At 44.8% G+C, this 20,611-nt stretch overlaps 1 protein-coding gene across 3 annotated transcripts in view; it reads right to left on the reverse strand.

Annotated features, from left to right (window-relative positions):
• LOC109879456 (plakophilin-3) overlaps positions 1-20,611 on the reverse strand; it is a 51,017-nt gene that overhangs the window by 9,717 nt on the left and 20,689 nt on the right. For all 3 annotated transcript variants that reach the window (XM_031801550.1, XM_031801551.1, XM_031801549.1), the window contains 10 exons: positions 18,787-18,947; positions 14,698-14,821; positions 11,189-11,393; positions 9,335-9,509; positions 8,294-8,411; positions 7,903-8,067; positions 7,094-7,276; positions 6,365-6,518; positions 5,892-6,087; positions 3,254-3,341 (listed from right to left, as the gene is read on the reverse strand). In XM_031801550.1, coding sequence (XP_031657410.1) covers positions 3,254-3,341; positions 5,892-6,087; positions 6,365-6,518; positions 7,094-7,276; positions 7,903-8,067; positions 8,294-8,411; positions 9,335-9,509; positions 11,189-11,393; positions 14,698-14,821; positions 18,787-18,947 — 1,569 coding nt within the window. The remainder of the gene's footprint in view (positions 1-3,253; positions 3,342-5,891; positions 6,088-6,364; positions 6,519-7,093; positions 7,277-7,902; positions 8,068-8,293; positions 8,412-9,334; positions 9,510-11,188; positions 11,394-14,697; positions 14,822-18,786; positions 18,948-20,611) is intronic.

Raw genomic sequence — 20,611 nt, forward strand, 5'->3', positions numbered from 1 at the left:
CTCTCTTTTGACGAACATATCAAGACTGTTTCAAGGACAGCCTTTTTCCATCTATGTAACATTGCAAAAATCAGAATCTTTCTGCCCAAAAATGATGCAGAAAAACGATCCATGCTTTTGTTACTTCTAGGTTAGACTACTGCAATGCTCAACTTTCCGGCTACCTGGATAAAGCACTAAATAAACTTCAGTTGGTGCTAAATACGGCTGCTAGAATCCTGACTAGAACCAAAAAATGTGATCATATTACTCCAGTGCTAGCCTCCCTACACTGGCTTCCTGTCAAGGCAAGGGCTGATTTCAAGGTTTTACTGCTAACCTACAAAGCATTACATGGGCTTGCTCCTACCTATCTCTCTGATTTGGTGCTGCCGTACATACCTACACATACGCTACGGTCAGGCCTCCTAATTGTCCCTAGAATTTCTAAGCAAACAGCTGGAGACAGGGCTTTCTCCTATAGAGCTCCATTTGTATGGAATGGTCTGCCTACCCATGTGAGAGACGCAGACTCGGTCTCAACCTTTAAGTCTTTACTGAAGATTCATCTCTTCAGTGGGACATATGATTGAGTTTAGTCTGGCCCAGGAGTGTGAAGGTGAACGGAAAGGCACTGGAGCAACGAACAGCCCTTGCTGTCTCTGCCTGGCTGGTTCCCCTCTCTCCACTGGGATTATCTGCCTCTAACCCTATTACAGGGGCTGAGTCACTGGCTTACTGGTGCTCTTTCATGCCGTCCCTAGGAGGGGTGCGTCACTTGAGCGGGTTGAGTCACTGACGTGATCTTCCTGTCTGGGTTGGCGCCCCCCCTTGGGTTGTGCCGTGGTGGAGATCTTTGTGGGCTATACTCGGCATTGTCTCAGGATGGTAAGTTGGTGGTTGAAGATATCCCTCTAGTGGTGTGGGGGCTGTGCTTTGGCAAAGTGGGTGGGGTTATATCCTTCCTGTTTGGCCCTGTCCGGGGGTATCATCGGATGGGGCCACAGTGTCTCCTGACCCCCCCTGTCTCAGCCTCCAGTATTTATGCTGCGTTAGTTTATGTGTTGGGGGGCTAGGGTCAGTTTGTCATATCTGGAGTACTTCTCCTGTCTTATCCGGTGTCCTGTGTGAATTTAAGTATGCTCTCTCTAATTCTCTCGTTCTCTCTTTATCTCAGAGGACCTGAGCCCTAGGACCATGCCTCAGGACTACCTGGCATGATGACTCCTTGCTGCCCCCAGTCCACCTGGCCGTGCTGCTGCTCCAGTTTCAACTGTTCTGCCTGCGGCTATGGAATCCTGACCTGTTCACTGGACGTGCTACCTGTCCCAGACCTGCTGTTTTCAACTCTCTCGAGACAGCAGGAGTGGTAGAGATACTCTTAATGATCGGCTATGAAAAGCCAACTGACATTTACTCCTGAGGTGCTGACTTGCTGCACCCGCGACAACTACTGTGATTATTACTATTTGACCATGCTGGTCATTTATGAACATTTGAACATCTTAGCCATGTTCTGTTATAATCTCCACCCGGCACAGCCAGAAGAGGATTGGCCACCCCTCATAGCCTGGTTCCTATCTAGGTTTCTTCCTAGGTTTTGGCCTTTCTAGGGAGTTTTTCCTAGCCACCGTGCTTCTACACCTGCATTGCTTGCTGTTTGGGGTTATAGGCTGGGTTTCTGTGCAGCACTTTGAGATATCAGCTGATGTACGAAGGGCTATATAAATACATTTGATTTGATTTGATTTTGATCTTCCTCTCTATCATTCTCCAGTAGTCTGTGATCCTCCTCTCTACCATTCTCCAGTAGTCTATGATCCTCCTCTCTACCATTCTCCAGTAGTCTGTGATCCTCCTCTCTACCATTCCCTAGTAGTCTATGATCCTCCTCTCTACCATTCTCCAGTAGGCTATGATCCTCCTCTCTACCATTCTCCAGTAGTCTGTGATCCTCCTCTCTACCATTCTCCAGTAGTCTATGGTTCTCCTCTCTACCATTCTCCAGTAGTCTATGATCCTCCTCTCTACCATTCTCCAGTAGTCTATGATCCTCCTCTCTACCATTCTCCAGTAGTCTGTGATCCTCCTCTCTACCATTCTCCAGTAGTCTATGGTTCTCCTCTCTACCATTCTCCAGTAGTCTATGATCCTCCTCTCTACCATTCTCCAGTAGTCTATGATCCTCCTCTCTACCATTCTCCAGTAGTCTGTGATCCTCCTCTCTGCCATTCTCCAGTAGTCTATGGTTCTCCTCTCTACCATTCTCCAGTAGTCTATGGTCCTCCTCTCTACCATTCTCCAGTAGTCTATGATCCACCTCTCTACCATTCTCCAGTAGTCTATGGTTCTCCTCTCTACCATTCTCCAGTAGTCTATGGTTCTCCTCTCTACCATTCTCCAGTAGTCTATGATCCTCCTCTCTACCATTCTCCAGTAGTCTATGGTTCTCCTCTCTACCATTCTCCAGTAGTCTATGGTTCTCCTCTCTACCATTCTCCAGTAGTCTGTGATCCACCCCTCTACCATTCTCCAGTAGTCTGTGATCCTCCTCTCTACCATTCTCCAGTAGTCTATGGTTCTCCTCTCTACCATTCTCCAGTAGTCTGTGATCCTCCTCTCTACCATTCTCCAGTAGTCTATGGTTCTCCTCTCTACCATTCTCCAGTAGTCTATGGTTCTCCTCTCTACCATTCTCCAGTAGTCTATGGTTCTCCTCTCTACCATTCTCCAGTAGTCTATGGTTCTCCTCTCTACCATTCTCCAGTAGTCTATGGTTCTCCTCTCTACCATTCTCCAGTAGTCTGTGATCCACCTCTCTACCGTTCTCCAGTAGTCTATGGTTCTCCTCTCTACCATTCTCCAGTAGTCTGTGATCCACCTCTCTACCATTCTCCAGTAGTTATGGTTCTCCTCTCTACCATTCTCCAGTAGTCTATGATCCTCCTCTTTACCATTCTCCAGTAGTCTATGGTTCTCCTCTCTACCATTCTCCAGTAGTCTATGGTTCTCCTCTCTACCATTCTCCAGTAGTCTATGGTTCTCCTCTCTACCATTCTCCAGTAGTCTATGGTTCTCCTCTCTACCATTCTCCAGTAGTCTATGGTTCTCCTCTCTACCATTCTCCAGTAGTCTATGGTTCTCCTCTCTACCATTCTCCAGTAGTCTATGGTTCTCCTCTCTACCATTCTCCAGTAGTCTATGGTTCTCCTCTCTACCATTCTCCAGTAGTCTATGGTTCTCCTCTCTACCATTCTCCAGGGGTGTTTCTCACCTGTTTGTATTCCTTGTGCAGCTTCTTGTATTGGAACATGTTGCAGAGGACTGTGGCCGCTGCTTTGGATGCTTTCAGCTTCCCAGGGCTACAAGAGAGACAACATAAAGATTATATTTAATCAAAGCTGCTACCGATCAATACACTGGGGGACAGTAAATATTATATACCTGCTACCAATCAATATACCAGGGCCAGTAAATACAATATACCAGGGACAGTAAATATGATATACCAGGGCCAGTAAATATGACATACCAGGGCCAGTAAATACGATATACCAGGGACAGTAAATATGATAAACCAGGGACAGTAAATATGATATACCAGGAACAGTAAATATGATATACCAGGGCCAGTAAATATGATGTACCAGGGACAGTAAATATGATATACCAGGGACAGTAAATATGATATACCAGGGGCAGTAAATATGATATACCAGGGGCAGTAAATATGATATACCGGGATCAGTAAATATGATATACCAGGAACAGTAAATATGATATACCAGGGCCTGTAAATATGATATACCAGGAGCAGTAAATATGATATACCAGGGCCAGTAAATATGATATACCAGGGCCAGTAAATATGATATACCAGGAACAGTAAATATGATATACCAGGAACAGTAAATATGATATACCAGGGACAGTAAATATGATATACCAGGAACAGTAAATATGATATACCAGGGACAGTAAATATGATATACCAGGAACAGTAAGTATGATATACCAGGGCCAGTAAATACGATATACCAGGGCCAGTAAATATGATATACCAGGGCCAGTAAATATGATATACCAGGGCCAGTAAATATGATATACCAGGAACAGTATATATGATATACCAGGGACAGTAAATATGATATACCAGGAACAGCAAATATGATATACCAGGGACAGTAAATATGATATACCAGGAACAGTAAATATGATATACCAGGGACAGTAAATATGATATACCAGGAACAGTAAATATGATATACCAGGGCCAGTAAATATGATATACCAGGAACAGTAAATATGATATACCAGGGACAGTAAATAGGATATACCAGGAACAGTAAATATGATATACCAGGGACAGTAAATACGATATACCAGGGCCAGTAAATATGATATACCAGGGCCAGTAAATATGATATACCAGGAACAGTAAATATGATATACCAGGAACAGTAAATATGATATACCCTGGGCTGATCATGTAGACATTGTCCTAGTTGGAGAGGTTAGCATCCTTATCATGGGAGTGAAATTAGGTATGTCTCGATAGGTATGTTTCTACCCATTTATTTGTATTTTTATTTCACCTTTTATTTAACCTTCACTTAACCAGGGGGGGGGGGGGCGGGGGGGGGGGGGGGGCGGGGGGGGGTTGAGGGGGACCTGGCAAGATGTCAACAGGAAGTAGTCTGTGTGTACACACTACACAAGACAAAACATTAAACATCACAATGGTCAACAACATTATACCAGAGATTTACTCGGCAAGTGATTCCCTCTCCTCCAGCTTCAACGTATTTTGCAGCTTGTTCCAAGACCAAGGAGCATTATAAGAGAAGGTTATTCTTCTCATTTCAGTCATGGCCTCATAATACTACATCTGTGTGCTTGGGGCAGGGACAGGCAGACAGGGCTGGGTAAATGTTCGGGAAACGTGTTACCAAATTGTCTGAAAGGTGGTATATAGTATGCAAATTGTATTCCGTATCCACTCCTCTAGTAAACACTGTTACTATGGGGACCAGTAGTGAGGAAGTGGCCATCTGAATGGATATCACTCATAATAACTGACCAGCAAAAACTCTAGGCACTGGTATAGCCGAGAGCCTGTATGCATAATAACAAGTCTAACTCCTCGCTGTTGCAGAACGAGACAGGGCTGTCTACTCTCGCCTTTACTATTACCATTCACACTCGAAACCTGGACATTTCCAGGTCAAATCACGTGGTAAGTAAAATCTTTTGTCACAACATTCCTACTAATTTTCCATATACCTGCTGTCATGGGAGTTCTTAATGGCCACCAGTTTCTATTAAACATCAGGTTAAATACCAGCAGAAACACTGCTACCAATATTCCTCCCATTCTATATCTGCTGTCGTGGGAGTTGTTTTTTTGTTACCCCTTTTTCTCCGCAATTTTATGGTATCCAGTTGGTAGTTACAGTCTTGTCCTATCGCTGCAACTCCCGTACGGACTCGGGAGAGGTGAAGGTTGAGTGCCGTTCATCCTCCGAAACACAACCCAACCAAACCACACTGCTTCTTGACACAATGCCCGCTTAACCCAGAAGCACCAATGTGTCGGAGGAAACACTGTATACCTGGTGACCTTGTCAACGTGCACTGCGCCCGGCCCGCCACAGGAGTTGCTGGTGCGCGATGGGACAAAAACATTCCTGCCGGCTAAACCCTACCCTAACGCGGACGAAGATGGGCCAATTATCCGTCTCCCGGTCGCGGCCAGCTGCGAAAGAGTCTGGATCTCTAGTGGCACAGCTTAGCACTGTGATGCAGTGCCTTAGACCACTGAGCCACTCGGGAAGCCAGGCCACCAGTTTCTATTACACACCAGGTTAAATACCAGCAGAAACATTGCTACCAATATTCCTTCCATTCCATACCTGCTGTCGTGGGAGTTCTTAATGGCCACTAGTTTCTGCAGCCCGTCGAAGAAGACGATGTCCCGGGCTGCGATGGAGCTGGAGGTCACCAGGTTGTTCAACGTTCCACAGATGTTGACCACCACATCGCTCGACGGCTCCTTCTGCTGACCGTCAGCAGGCAGTTCGGTCACCAGGTTGTTCACTACCTTTGTGGCTGGAGAGAGGAACGTTTTATTGGTTGACCTGTAGTTGTGTTCCACATGTGCAATGTTAATGCAAATCTCACATCGCCATGAAATCAATCCCTAATATCCATGAAAGTCTGATTTCTGCCGAGATCTGCTGTTCTCATGATGTCATGTTTTAAAAAGAAACCGTATGCCGCAACCAATTTCCCATCTGTGACAAAATTACAACTACTTTTGTATTGAAGTGGGTCAAAGGTCAAAGGTACTACTGCGTTACACACGTATTTTGTCTATGGTACTGACCCATGGCGTTCTTGTCCTTGGCATGGCGTGACAGGTTTCTGAGGAAGCCGGTGAGGGATTTCAGCTCCAGGTCATTATTGGTCCTCAGTTTGTCCAACATCACAGGAAGCATCCTCTCCTGCTCCAGAGCCACATGACTCAGCACCTCCGCCCACTGAGGATGGAGAGAGAGAGAGAGAGAGAGAGAGAGAGAGAGAGAGAGAGAGAGAGAGAGAGAGAGAGAGATTCATTGAATGGTATGTCCAAGTCAAGAACACTTTAAATGCTGTATTTGGCCTTGTCCATAAACAGCCCCTACCCCCAGAGATTTGCTCAAATCTTCAGATCCCCACAAGTGTCTGGGATAGGGCTTGTTTCTGGACAGAGTTATCAACCTGATCCATGTCAGTGATCTGACTTGGAGCTGCTCCCTCTCTTGGGAGAGAGAGAGGTCATTCTACACCTTCATAAAGAAGGGTTCCAAAAGGCTTATTAGGGTGTCCCCATAGGAGCCCTTTGGTTCCAGGTAGAACCCTATTGGGTTCCACATAGATTATTCTGTGGAAAGGGTTCTACATGGAACCCAAAGGTGTTTTACCTGGAATCAAAAGGGTTCTTCAAAAGGGACAGCTTATTTTCTAAGAGCGTTGAGACAGTGTTCCCAACATACTTAAGTTACTGGTATGTCACAGTCACATCTTGCTCTGGCTGCTGAATCGCCCATTGGCATGGGCAACTCTCAACACTCACCCTCTTGTCTCCTGCGGTGATGTTCTGCAGAGCCCCGGCTGCAGCCTCGCGGGTAGTGGAGTTATTCTCACAGCCCTGCAGCACGCTGTTATACAGCCCCACCACCTGGGGGTGCCACAGCCACTCCAGACCCTTTGGTACGCGGGCCACCTCCGTGAACGTAGCCATGTCCTGGTTCTTCCTCTGAAAGAAGGGAAAGGAGTCAATGTGATAAAGGAGTTACATTTTCACACAGACAGGGTCATTCTGAATACCATTAAGACAATTAGGGTCATTCTGAATACCATTAAGACAATTAGGGTCATTCTGAATACCATTAAGACAATTAGGGTCATTCTGAATACCATTAATTAAGACAATTAGGGTCATTCTGAATACCATTAATTAAGACAATTAGGGTCATTCTGAATACCATTAAGACAATTAGGGTCATTCTGAATACCATTAAGACAATTAGGGTCATTCTGAATACCATTAAGACAATTAGGGTCATTCTGAATACCATTAAGACAATTAGGGTCATTCTGAATACCATTAAGACAATTAGGGTCATTCTGAATACCATTAAGACAATTAGGGTCATTCTGAATACCATTAAGACAATTAGAGTCATTCTGGATACCATTAAGACAATTAGGGTCATTCTGAATACCATTATTGAAGACAATTAGAGTCATTCTGAATACCATTAATTAAGACAATTAAGGTTCAACTGCTAAACTGACAGAAGAACAAGAACATTGAAGAACAACGACGACGGAAGAAGGAGGACCAGAAGACTATAAGAGGATTGACAGTGAGATACATACATCTTTGACTTTCTTGCTCTGAGGGGTAAAGCAACCAATGGCTTCACTCCTGCTTGTTTCCTGGCCTCTGGTTGGTCCTTCCAGACGTAGCTGGGCTGAGGGCGGGATCTCACTGTACAGTTGGTAGGAGAGGTTCCTCAGGACACATAAAGAGTTCTCCACACCCTGAAAACATACAGAAAAATGATTAGGTCCATACTCAAATGAGATAATCTGATGTGTGGTAAGGGGTCTGGTGCAAAATGCCTGCTGTGGCATCACCCAGTTAGGAAATTATTGGTTGAGGTGAGTTTCCCCTTTCGTTGCAAAGCGCTTTGAGCATCTGGAAAGGCACTATATATATATATATATATCCAATTAAATGATTATTCTACAATGTGCTTGGCCTCACCTTTTCCTCCACCTTGCCATCCTGTACCGAGGCCTGGATGTATCCTACCAGGGCATCCACCAGACCGTTGGTCTCGCGCATCTGACATCTGGTCTTCTCATTCACTGAGCTCAGGTTCCTGGGGACAGCAGGGTGAGAGGTTAGAGGTTCCTGGGGACAGCAGGGTGAGAGGTTAGAGGTTCCTGGGGACAGCATGGTGAGAGGTCAGGGACGGGATAGTCAAACAGAAATCAGAGCTGACATGGAACTCTATAGTGCAGGTGAGAACAGTGTCCTTACCCGAAAAATAATGTGAAGAATGAGAAGAACAACAAGAATAACAGAAAGTGTACTATACTAGTATACTATAGTGTACTATACTGCAGTGAACTATATAGTGTAATATAGTATACTATACTGCAGTGAACTATATAGTGTACTATAGTGTACTATACTGCAGTGAACTATATAGTGTACTATACTAGTTTACTATACTGCAGTGAACTATATAGTGTACTATACTAGTGTACTATACTGCAGTGAACTATGTAGTGTACTATACTAGTGTACTATACTGCAGTGAACTATGTAGTGTACTATAGTGTACTGTACGTACTATACTATAGTGTACTATACTGCACTATAGTGTACTACACTGCACTATAGTGTACTATACTACACTATAGTGTACTATACTGTACTATACTATGGTGTATTATACTGCACTATAGTGTATTTTACTGTACTATAGTGTATTACACTGTACTATAGTGTACTAGAGTGTACTATACTATAGTGTATTCCACTGCTATAGTTTATAATACTGTACTATAGTGCACTATACTGTAGTGTACGATAATGTACTATACTGCACTATCCTATAGTGTATTATACTGTACTACCCTATACTGTACTATAGTGTATTACACTGTACTATAGTGTACTAGAGTGTACTATACTATAGTGTATTCCACTGCTATAGTTTATAATACTGTACTATTGTGTATTATACTGTACTATACTATACTGTACTATCCTATAGTGTACTATAGTGTACTGTACCTGAGACATCCGGTGGTGTTGTAGAAGATGTCAACCTCAGAGGGGCTCTGCTGGATGACCTCAGAGTCTCCACTTCCTGAGAGCGGGATCAGAATCGTCTCTGTGAGCTCAGCTAGCGTCTCCTTGGCTAGTTTCTCCTTCAGGTTGTCTTTGGATGACAGGTTCCACAGAATACCTGACAGAGAGAGACACGCACGCTCAGTAAAGTGGGCCGCAGGGTGGTTCACAAACACATCGTAGAAAGCATGATTCTCAGCGGGCAAATTGCATCTTCATAACATACTTTTCTCATTGTAAACTGGTCAACTGGTATTTAAAAAAAAATGTTAAATCAGGTGAATACGTCTTTTGGTGACAATATCAACTAGCAGGAAAAACTGAGCATTTGCTATCTAACTGAGAGTCTCCTCATTGAAAACATCTGAAGTTCTTCAAAGGTAATGATTTTATTTGAATGATTTTCTGGTTTTTGTGAAAATGTTGCCTGCTAATACTAACACTAAATGCTACGCTAGGTGCGCTAGCTGTTACACAAATGCTTGTTTTGCTATGGTTGAGAAGCATATTTTGAAAATCTAAGATGACAGTGTTGTTAACAAAAGGCTAAGCTTGAGAGCTAGCATATTAATTTCATTTCATTTGCGATTTTCATGAATAGTTAACGTTGCGTTATGGTAATGAGCTTGAGGCTGTATTCACGATCCCGGATCTGGGATGGCTCGACGCAAGAAGTTAAAAATGTTAAATCAGGTGAATACGTCTTTTGGTGACAATATCAACTAGCAAACACGTGTAGTGTGTTACCACTATGACCAGTCTCGTAGGACCTAACCAAGCTGTCATTACAGCTCTCGACAGCCTGTCTTTCTCTCTCTCTCTCTCCTCTACAGCAGTTCCCCATCGCTGTGCACAAACAACCTGAACGTGTAGAGGGCCAGACGGTGATTGTGTTCTAACAGCTTGACTAGAGGGAGTGAAAGGACTGTGAGTCATACTGGGTGTGGTAGAGAGAACACTACATGTGGAGACAACTCCGTCCTATACACTATGTACTCCTCACACACACGAAAACAGACACCACCTTTTCATGGATGTGTCTTATTCAGGTCCCATAAAGGGTAACGGGTCCTCAGCTCTCCACACCCTCACCTCCACCCCGCAACCCAAATATTCCTCATTGGGGTTGACGAACTCACTTAAACCCCAGAATCTGTTGTAGAAAGCTAGGCGTTGAGGAGTTTCCTTTGAGTCCAAAAGAGAGTTTCAGTTCAACCCTCATCGCTGCAACTCCCGTACGGACTCTGGAGAGGCGAAGGTCGAGAGACGTGCGTCCTCCGAAACACAACCCAACCAAACCACACTGCTTCTTGACACAATGCCCACTTAACCCAGAAGCACCAATGTGTCGGAGGAAACGCCGTACCGTGTCAGCGTGCACTGAGCCCGGCCCGCCACAGGAGTCGCTAGAGCGCGATGGGACAAGAACATCCCTGCCGGACAAACCCTCCCCTAACTCGGACGACGCTGGGCCTATTGTGCGCCGCCGGCTGCGACAGAGCCTGGACTCGAAACTAGCACCGTGAAGCAGTGCCTTAGACCACGGTGCCACTGGGGAGGACGAACACATTCTCTTTTCCAACAACGGCCTGTCAGCGTATCTTACCTGGCTACCTTAGAGATGAATGCACTTACTGGGCGTTTCTTTGGATACGATACTATATGACTCTGTTGTCCATATGTTACAGGCAAACAATGGACATGTGTCTTCTGCTCCGTCCTTAACCCCCCCCCCCACCACCAGAAAGCACAAATCACACATAAATGCTAAATGACAAACATTTAAAATGTCCCGACCTGTGATGTTCTTGCGTAGCTCGTCATCATTCTCCTTCAGAGCATTTATGAGCTGTGGAATTCCTCCCTCCTCGATGAGAGACATCTTGTTGTCCATGTTCTCATAGATGACGTTCCTCATAGCCCCTGTGGCGCAGCGAGCCACCTCCTGGTTCTCACTGTTGAACAGCCTCACCAGCTCCGGGATGGCCTTATATTGCCGCACCTAGTGATGGAAGAGAGAGAGGGACAACTCTGTAAGGTTCAGACTCAAACGTATGGTACTAATTCACTCCCTACCCCTTCTCCTTGTCCCCAACCAGTCAATGTTTTTGCAGGTCTGAGGAGGTGAAGAACAAAGGGAAGAGGTATAGAATTCATTGGGACTGGCTGGAGCTCCTTAGTGAACCCTGTTACCCCTCCAACAAGAGGATACATAAAGAACTATCTGTAATGCTGCTAGTTAACATAACAAGTTCCTACAACAGGAGTAGTCAACCCTGTTCCTGGGGTACTGCGAGATTGTGTTCCAACTAGGCACCACACCTGACCAACTGAGCTAATTGATCAGTTCAGTGATGACCTAAATTCCACACACCTGGTCTTCCGGCGACACTCCAGGATCAGGGTTGCCTACCCCTGTCCTACACGATACCTGTCTGTGACAAACTACTACATACCTGCTTGGAACAAAATTGTGTCTATCTGTCTGTCACATCAACAAGACCACATTCTTTTATAATGACTAAGATCACATGAACGCCTGCTGAACTGTGACATAAATCAAAGTTGAGACTTTTATAATAAGCTGCTATGACAAGATTGCCAGTTGATACACAATAGTTCTTATGCAACTAAAAACTTCACCAGTATTAAAGTATGTCCCTTATATTCTGCTAAGGAATACTGTACCACACCGACTGGGGATGCATGTCTGAGGGTTCGTCAGTTAGTAGTCTTTTCCACATCAGAGAGTGGAAACATCACAAAGAAGGAAACATCAGACATGGCAAACATAATTGCATCACTTTATTTTTATAAGAAACATTAATGTGTATAAAATCCCAAATGGTTAGATAGTCAACTTACACACACAGCTCTGACACACACACTTATCCCACCAGACATGCCACCAGGGGTCTTTTCACAATCCGCAAATCCATAACAAATTCAAGAAAGCGTACTGTATTATATAGAGCCCTTTTTGCCGTTCCATCTCATATTGCTCAAATAAACAGCAGGTTTAAAAAAAACTGAGAAATGGACAACCTGTGGACAACTATTCCCTATGGGTCCCAAATGGACAACTATTCCCTATGGGTCCCAAATGGACAACTATTCCCTATGGGTCCCAAATGGACAACCTGTGGACAACTATTCCCTATGGGTCCCAAATGGACAACTATTCCCTATGGGTTCCAAATGGACAACTATTCCCTATGGGTCCCAAATGGACAACTATTCCCTATGGGTCCCAAATGGACAACTATTCCCTATGGGTCCCAAATGGACAACTATTCCCTATGGGTCCCAAATGGACAACCTGTGGACAACTATTCCCTATGGGTCCCAAATGGACAACTATTCCCTATGGGTTCCAAATGGACAACTATTCCCTATGGGTCCCAAATGGACAACTATTCCCTATGGGTCCCAAATGGACAACTATTCCCTATGGGTCCCAAATGGACAACTATTCCCTATGGGTCCCAAATGGACAACTATTCCCTATGGGTCCCAAATGGACAACTATTCCCTATGGGTCCCAAATGGACAACTATTCCCTATGGGTCCCAAATGGACAACTATTCCCTATGGGTCCCAAATGGACAACTATTCCCCATGGGTCCCAAATGGACAACTATTCCCTATGGGTCCCAAATGGACAACTATTCCCTATGGGTCCCAAATGGACAACTATTCCCTATGGGTCCCAAATGGACAACTATTCCCTATGGGTCCCAAATGGACAACTATTCCCTATGGGTCCCAAATGGACAACTATTCCCTATGGGTCCCAAATGGACAACTATTCCCTATGGGTCCCAAATGGACAACTATTCCCCATGGGTCCTGGTCTAAAGTAGTGCACTATGTAGGGAATAGGGTTCTATAGGTCTATTCAACTACTCCCTACGGGTCCCGATTGGACAACCTATACCCCATGGGTCCCAAATGGACAACTATTCCCCATGGGTCCTGGTCTAAAGTAGTGCACTATGTAGGGAATAGGGTTCTATAGGTCTATTCAACTACTCCCTACGGGTCCCGATTGGACAACCTATACCCCATGGGTCCCAAATGGACAACCTATTCCCCCATGGGTCCTGGTCTAAAGTAGTGCACTATGTAGGGAATAGGGTTCTATAGGGCTCTGGTCTAAAGTTGTATACTATATAGGGAATAGGGTTCTATAGGGCTCTGGTCTAAAGTAGTGCACTATATAGGGAATAGGGCTCTATAGGGCTCTGGTCTAAAGTAGTGCACTATATAGGGAATAGGGTTCTATAGGGCTCTGGTCTAAAGTAGTGCACTATATAGGGAATAGGATTCTATAGGGCTCTGGTCTAAAGTAGTGTACTATGTAGGGAATAGGGTTCTATAGGGCTCTGGTCTAAAGTAGTGCACTATATAGGGAATAGGGTTCTATAGGGCTCTGGTCTAAAGTAGTGCACTACATAGGGAATAGGGTTCTATAGGGCCCTGGTCTAAAGTAGTGCACTATATAGGGAATAGGGCTCTATAGGGCCCTGGTCAAAAGTAGTGCACTATATAGGGAATAGGGTTCTATAGGGCCCTGGTCTAAAGTAGTGCACTATATAGGGAATAGGGTTCTATAGGGCTCTGGTCTAAAGTAGTGCACTATATAGGGAATAGGGTTCTATAGGGCCCTGGTCTAAAGTAGTGCACTATATAGGGAATAGGGCTCTATAGGGCCCTGGTCTAAAGTAGTGCACTATATAGGGAATAGGGTTCTATAGGGCTCTGGTCTAAAGTAGTGCACTATATAGGGAATAGGGTTCTATAGGGCTCTGGTCTAAAGTAGTGCACTATATAGGGAATAGGGTTCTATAGGGCTCCTGTCTAAAGTAGTGTACTATATAGGGAATAGGGCTCTATAGGGTCCTGGTCTAAAGTAGTGCACTATATAGGGAATAGGGTTCTATAGGGCTCCTGTCTAAAGTAGTGTACTATATAGGGAATAGGGCTCTATAGGGCCCTGGTCTAAAGTAGTGCACTATATAGGGAATAGGGTTCTATAGGGCTCCTGTCTAAAGTAGTGTACTATATAGGGAATAGGGTTCTATAGGGCCCTGGTCTAAAGTAGTGCACTATATAGGGAATAGGGTTCTATAGGGCTCTGGTCTAAAGTAGTGCACTATATAGGGAATAGGGTTCTATAGGGCTCTGGTCTAAAGTAGTGCACTATATAGGGAATAGGGTTCTATAGGCCTCTGGTCTAAAGTAGTGCACTATATAGGGAATAGGGTTCCATTTGAGAATCAGACAAAAAGGAACTCCCTTATTACCTGGTTCTTGGAATCACTGTTGTTGTAGCATTCGTGTTGAATATAAGCTGCTCCCAGGACCTGCATAGCAGCATCGTCCTCTTTCATGTACCTCACCGCCGTGCCCATGTCCAAGTTATTAATCCTGTCCAATCACAAAGAGAGCAATCAATCATTATGGCCCCCCCCGGGGGATTCAATCTGATCACGATGGTGGCCAACGCAGCTATAATGTGTATCTACCGTGGATCAGAATGAATGAAAGCCACCTGAAGGTAGCACACGGTGTTTGTTTCTCTCCATCTGCTGCCTAGGCGCCAGCTGTTTGTGTGTGACATGTGAAGCCTAAAACTGCTGTGGTACCACACCCAAACATGTACTGCACCCAGGGGTACTGCAGCTTGACCCTCATGTACTGCACCCAGGGGTACTGCAGCTTGACCCTCATGTTCTGCACCCAGGGGTACTGGAGCTTGACCCTCATGTTCTGCACTCAGGGGTACTGCACTGCAGCTTGACCCTCACGTACTGCACTCAGGGGTACTGCAGCTTGACCCTCATGTTCTGCACCCAGGGGTACTGCAGCTTGACCCTCATGTTCTGCACCCAGGGGTACTGCAGCTTGACCCTCATGTTCTGCACCCAGGGGTACTGCAGCTTGACCCTCATGTACTGCACTCAGGGGTACTGCAGCTTGACCCTCATGTTCTGCACCCAGGGGTACTGCAGCTTGACCCTCATGTACTGCACTCAGGGGTACTGCAGCTTGACCCTCATGTTCTGCACCCAGGGGTACTGCAGCTTGACCCTCATGTACTGCACCCAGGGGTACTGCAGCTTGACCCTCATGTACTGCACCCAGGGGTACTGCAGCTTGACCCTCATGTTCTGCACCCAGGGGTACTGCAGCTTGGCCCTCATGTACTGCACCCAGGGGTACTGCAGCTTGACCCTCATGTTCTGCACCCAGGGGTACTGCAGCTTGACCCTCATGTACTGCACCCAGGGGTACTGCAGCTTGACCCTCATGTACTGCACCCAGGGGTACTGCAGCTTGACCCTCATGTACTGCACCCAGGGGTACTGCAGCTTGACCCTCATGTTCTGCACCCAGGGGTACTGGAGCTTGACCCTCATGTTCTGCACTCAGGGGTACTGCACTGCAGCGTGACCCTCATGTACTGCACTCAGGGGTACTGCAGCTTGACCCTCATGTTCTGCACCCAGGGGTACTGCAGCTTGACCCTCATGTTCTGCACCCAGGGGTACTGCAGCTTGACCCTCATGTTCTGCACCCAGGGGTACTGCAGCTTGACCCTCATGTACTGCACTCAGGGGTACTGCAGCTTGACCCTCATGTTCTGCACCCAGGGGTACTGCAGCTTGACCCTCATGTACTGCACTCAGGGGTACTGCAGCTTGACCCTCATGTTCTGCACCCAGGGGTACTGCAGCTTGACCCTCATGTACTGCACTCAGGGGTACTGCAGCTTGACCCTCATGTACTGCACTCAGGGGTACTGCACTGCAACTTGACCCTCATGTTCTCATCTTAACTGTGTATGAAATTTCTGTTGTTCGCTACACATGGACAATAAAGTTGTATTCTATTCTATTCTATTGTCATTGTGTATCCAGTCCTTACTCTTGAGGTTTCCCCCATGCTGTCAGTCGTGTCTTACCCACTGAGGTTTCCTATGCTGCCAGTCATGTCTTACCCACTGAGGTTTCCTATGCTGCCAGTCATGTCTTACCCACTGAGGTTTCCTATGCTGCCAGTCATGTCTTACCCACTGAGGTTTCCCCCATGCTGCCAGTCATGTCTTACCCACTGAGGTTTCCTATGCTGCCAGTCATGTCTTACCCACTGAGGTTTCCTATGCTGCCAGTCATGTCTTACCCACTGAGGTTTCCTATGCTGCCAGTCATGTCTTACCCACTGAGGTTTCCCCCATGCTGCCAGTCATGTCTTACCCACTGAGGCTTCCCCCATGCTGCCAGTCATGTCTTACCCACTGAGGTTTCCCCCATGCTGCCAGTTATGTCTTACCCACTGAGGTTTCCCCCATGCTGCCAGTCATGTCTTACCCACTGAGGTTTCCCCCATGCTGCCAGTTATGTCTTACCCACTGAGGTTTCCCCCATGCTGCCAGTCATGTCTTACCCACTGAGGTTTCCCATGCTGCCAGTCATGTCTTACCCACTGAGGTTTCCCCCATGCTGCCAGTCATGTCTTACCCACTGAGGTTTCCTATGCTGCCAGTCATGTCTTACCCACTGAGGTTTCCCATGCTGCCAGTCATGTCTTACCCACTGAGGCTTCCCCCATGCTGCCAGTCATGTCTTACCCACTGAGGCTTCCCCCATGCTGCCAGTCATGTCTTACCCACTGAGGTTTCCCCCATGCTGCCAGTCATGTCTTACCCACTGAGGTTTCCTATGCTGCCAGTCATGTCTTACCCACTGAGGTTTCCTATGCTGCCAGTCATGTCTTACCCACTGAGGTTTCCTATGCTGCCAGTCATGTCTTACCCACTGAGGTTTCCCATGCTGCCAGTCATGTCTTACCCACTGAGGTTTCCCCCATGCTGCCAGTCATGTCTTACCCACTGAGGCTTCCCCCATGCTGCCAGTCATGTCTTACCCACTGAGGTTTCCCCCATGCTGCCAGTTATGTCTTACCCACTGAGGTTTCCCCCATGCTGCCAGTCATGTCTTACCCACTGAGGTTTCCCCCATGCTGCCAGTTATGTCTTACCCACTGAGGTTTCCCCCATGCTGCCAGTCATGTCTTACCCACTGAGGTTTCCTATGCTGCCAGTCATGTCTTACCCACTGAGGTTTCCTATGCTGCCAGTCATGTCTTACCCACTGAGGTTTCCCATGCTGCCAGTCATGTCTTACCCACTGAGGTTTCCCCCATGCTGCCAGTCATGTCTTACCCACTGAGGCTTCCCCCATGCTGCCAGTCATGTCTTACCCACTGAGGTTTCCCCCATGCTGCCAGTTATGTCTTACCCACTGAGGTTTCCCCCATGCTGCCAGTCATGTCTTACCCACTGAGGTTTCCCCCATGCTGCCAGTCATGTCTTACCCACTGAGGTTTCCCATGCTGCCAGTCATGTCTTACCCACTGAGGTTTCCCCCATGCTGCCAGTCATGTCTTACCCACTGAGGTTTCCTATGCTGCCAGTCATGTCTTACCCACTGAGGTTTCCCCCATGCTGCCAGTCATGTCTTACCCACTGAGGTTTCCCCCATGCTGCCAGTCATGTCTTACCCACTGAGGTTTCCCCCATGCTGCCAGTCATGTCTTACCCACTGAGGCTTCCCCCATGCTGCCAGTCATGTCTTACCCACTGAGGTTTCCCCCATGCTGCCAGTCATGTCTTACCCACTGAGGTTTCCTATGCTGCCAGTCATGTCTTACCCACTGAGGCTTCCCCCATGCTGCCAGTCATGTCTTACCCACTGAGGTTTCCCCCATGCTGCCAGTTATGTCTTACCCACTGAGGTTTCCCCCATGCTGCCAGTCATGTCTTACCCACTGAGGTTTCCCCCATGCTGCCAGTCATGTCTTACCCACTGAGGTTTCCCATGCTGCCAGTCATGTCTTACCCACTGAGGTTTCCCCCATGCTGCCAGTCATGTCTTACCCACTGAGGTTTCCTATGCTGCCAGTCATGTCTTACCCACTGAGGCTTCCCCCATGCTGCCAGTCATGTCTTACCCACTGAGGTTTCCCCCATGCTGCCAGTCATGTCTTACCCACTGAGGTTTCCCCCATGCTGCCAGTCATGTCTTACCCACTGAGGTTTCCCCCATGCTGCCAGTCATGTCTTACCCACTGAGGCTTCCCCCATGCTGCCAGTCATGTCTTACCCACTGAGGTTTCCCCCATGCTGCCAGTCATGTCTTACCCACTGAGGTTTCCCCCATGCTGTCAGTCATGTCTTACCCACTGAGGTTTCCCCCATGCTGCCAGTCATGTCTTACCCACTGAGGCTTCCCCCATGCTGCCAGTCATGTCTTACCCACTGAGGTTTCCCCCATGCTGCCAGTCATGTCTTACCCACTGAGGTTTCCCCCATGCTGCCAGTCATGTCTTACCCACTGAGGTTTCCCATGCTGCCAGTCATGTCCATCTGTCCGTCGTAGATATCCATGCCCTTCCCGACACTGTGAATACTCTTGACAGACATGGTCCTGGGAAGAGAGGCTTGTCTCTGTTGCTGCATCGTCATCAGATTCCCCTGAGACCCTGACGACACCTACAAATAATTCATAATAATAAAAATACCAATACAAATTTATAATATGAATAACAATTATAGATTTGAATTTGTATAGCGCTAAGGCATTTCAAAAATATATATAATAGCTAATAATAGTAATGTGCCAGATAAACATCAAGGCAGGTAAAATAGTGATAGTGTAGCAGTTGCTAAGAATACTTCTCAGATTAGACCCGGCCCGTCATAAACCATGGGCTATGTGAAAATACGGGGGCTCACCTCCCAGTGTTGTTATATAGTATATATACACACACACATACATATATATATATACTGTATATAGTATTATAGTGTGTTGTATTTTTATACAGTATTATAGTGTGTTGTATTGTTATACAGTATTATAGTGTGTTGTATTTTTATACAGTATTATAGTGTATTGTATTGTTATACAGTATTATATTGTGTTGTATTTTATACAGTATTATAGTGTATTGTATTGTTCTACTGTATTATAGTGTATTGTATTTTTATACAGTATTATAGTGTATTGTATTGTTATACAGTATTATAGTGTATTGTATTGTTCTACTGTATTATAGTGTGTTGTATTGTTCTACAGTATTATAGTGTATTCTATTTTTATACAGTATTATAGTGTATTGTATTTTATACAGTATTATAGTGTATTGTATTTTTATACAGTATTATAGTGTATTGTATTTTATACAGTATTATAGTGTATTGTATTGTTATACAGTATTATAGTGTGTTGTATTTTTATACAGTATTATATTGTGTTGTATTTTATACAGTATTATAGTGTATTGTATTGTTATACAGTATTATAGTGTATTGTATTGTTATACAGTATTATATTGTGTTGTATTTTATACAGTATTATAGTGTATTGTATTGTTATACAGTATTATAGTGTATTGTATTGTTATACAGTATTATATTGTGTTGTATTTTATACAGTATTATAGTGTATTGTATTGTTATACAGTATTATAGTGTATTGTATTGTTATACAGTATTATATTGTGTTGTATTTTATACAGTATTATAGTGTGTTGTATTTGATACAGTATTATAGTGTATTGTATTGTTATACAGTATTATAGTGTATTGTATTGTTATACAGTATTATAGTGTATTGTATTGTTCTACTGTATTATAGTGTATTGTATTGTTATACAGTATTATAGTGTATTGTATTGTTATACAGTATTATATTGTGTTGTATTTTATACAGTATTATAGTGTATTGTATTGTTATACAGTATTATAGTGTATTGTATTGTTATACAGTATTATAGTGTATTGTATTGTTATACAGTATTATAGTGTATTGTATTGTTATACAGTATTATAGTGTATTGTATTGTTATACAGTATTATATTGTGTTGTATTTTATACAGTATTATAGTGTATTGTATTGTTCTACTGTATTATAGTGTATTGTATTGTTATACAGTATTATAGTGTATTGTATTGTTATACAGTATTATATTGTGTTGTATTTTATACAGTATTATAGTGTATTGTATTGTTATACAGTATTATAGTGTATTGTATTGTTATACAGTATTATAGTGTATTGTATTGTTATACAGTATTATAGTGTATTGTATTGTTATACAGTATTATAGTGTGTTGTATTGTTATACAGTATTATAGTGTATTGTATTGTTAT

Source organism: Oncorhynchus kisutch, linkage group LG22, assembly GCF_002021735.2.
Source record: "Oncorhynchus kisutch isolate 150728-3 linkage group LG22, Okis_V2, whole genome shotgun sequence".
In the NCBI taxonomy this organism is placed as follows: Eukaryota; Metazoa; Chordata; class Actinopteri; order Salmoniformes; family Salmonidae; genus Oncorhynchus; species Oncorhynchus kisutch.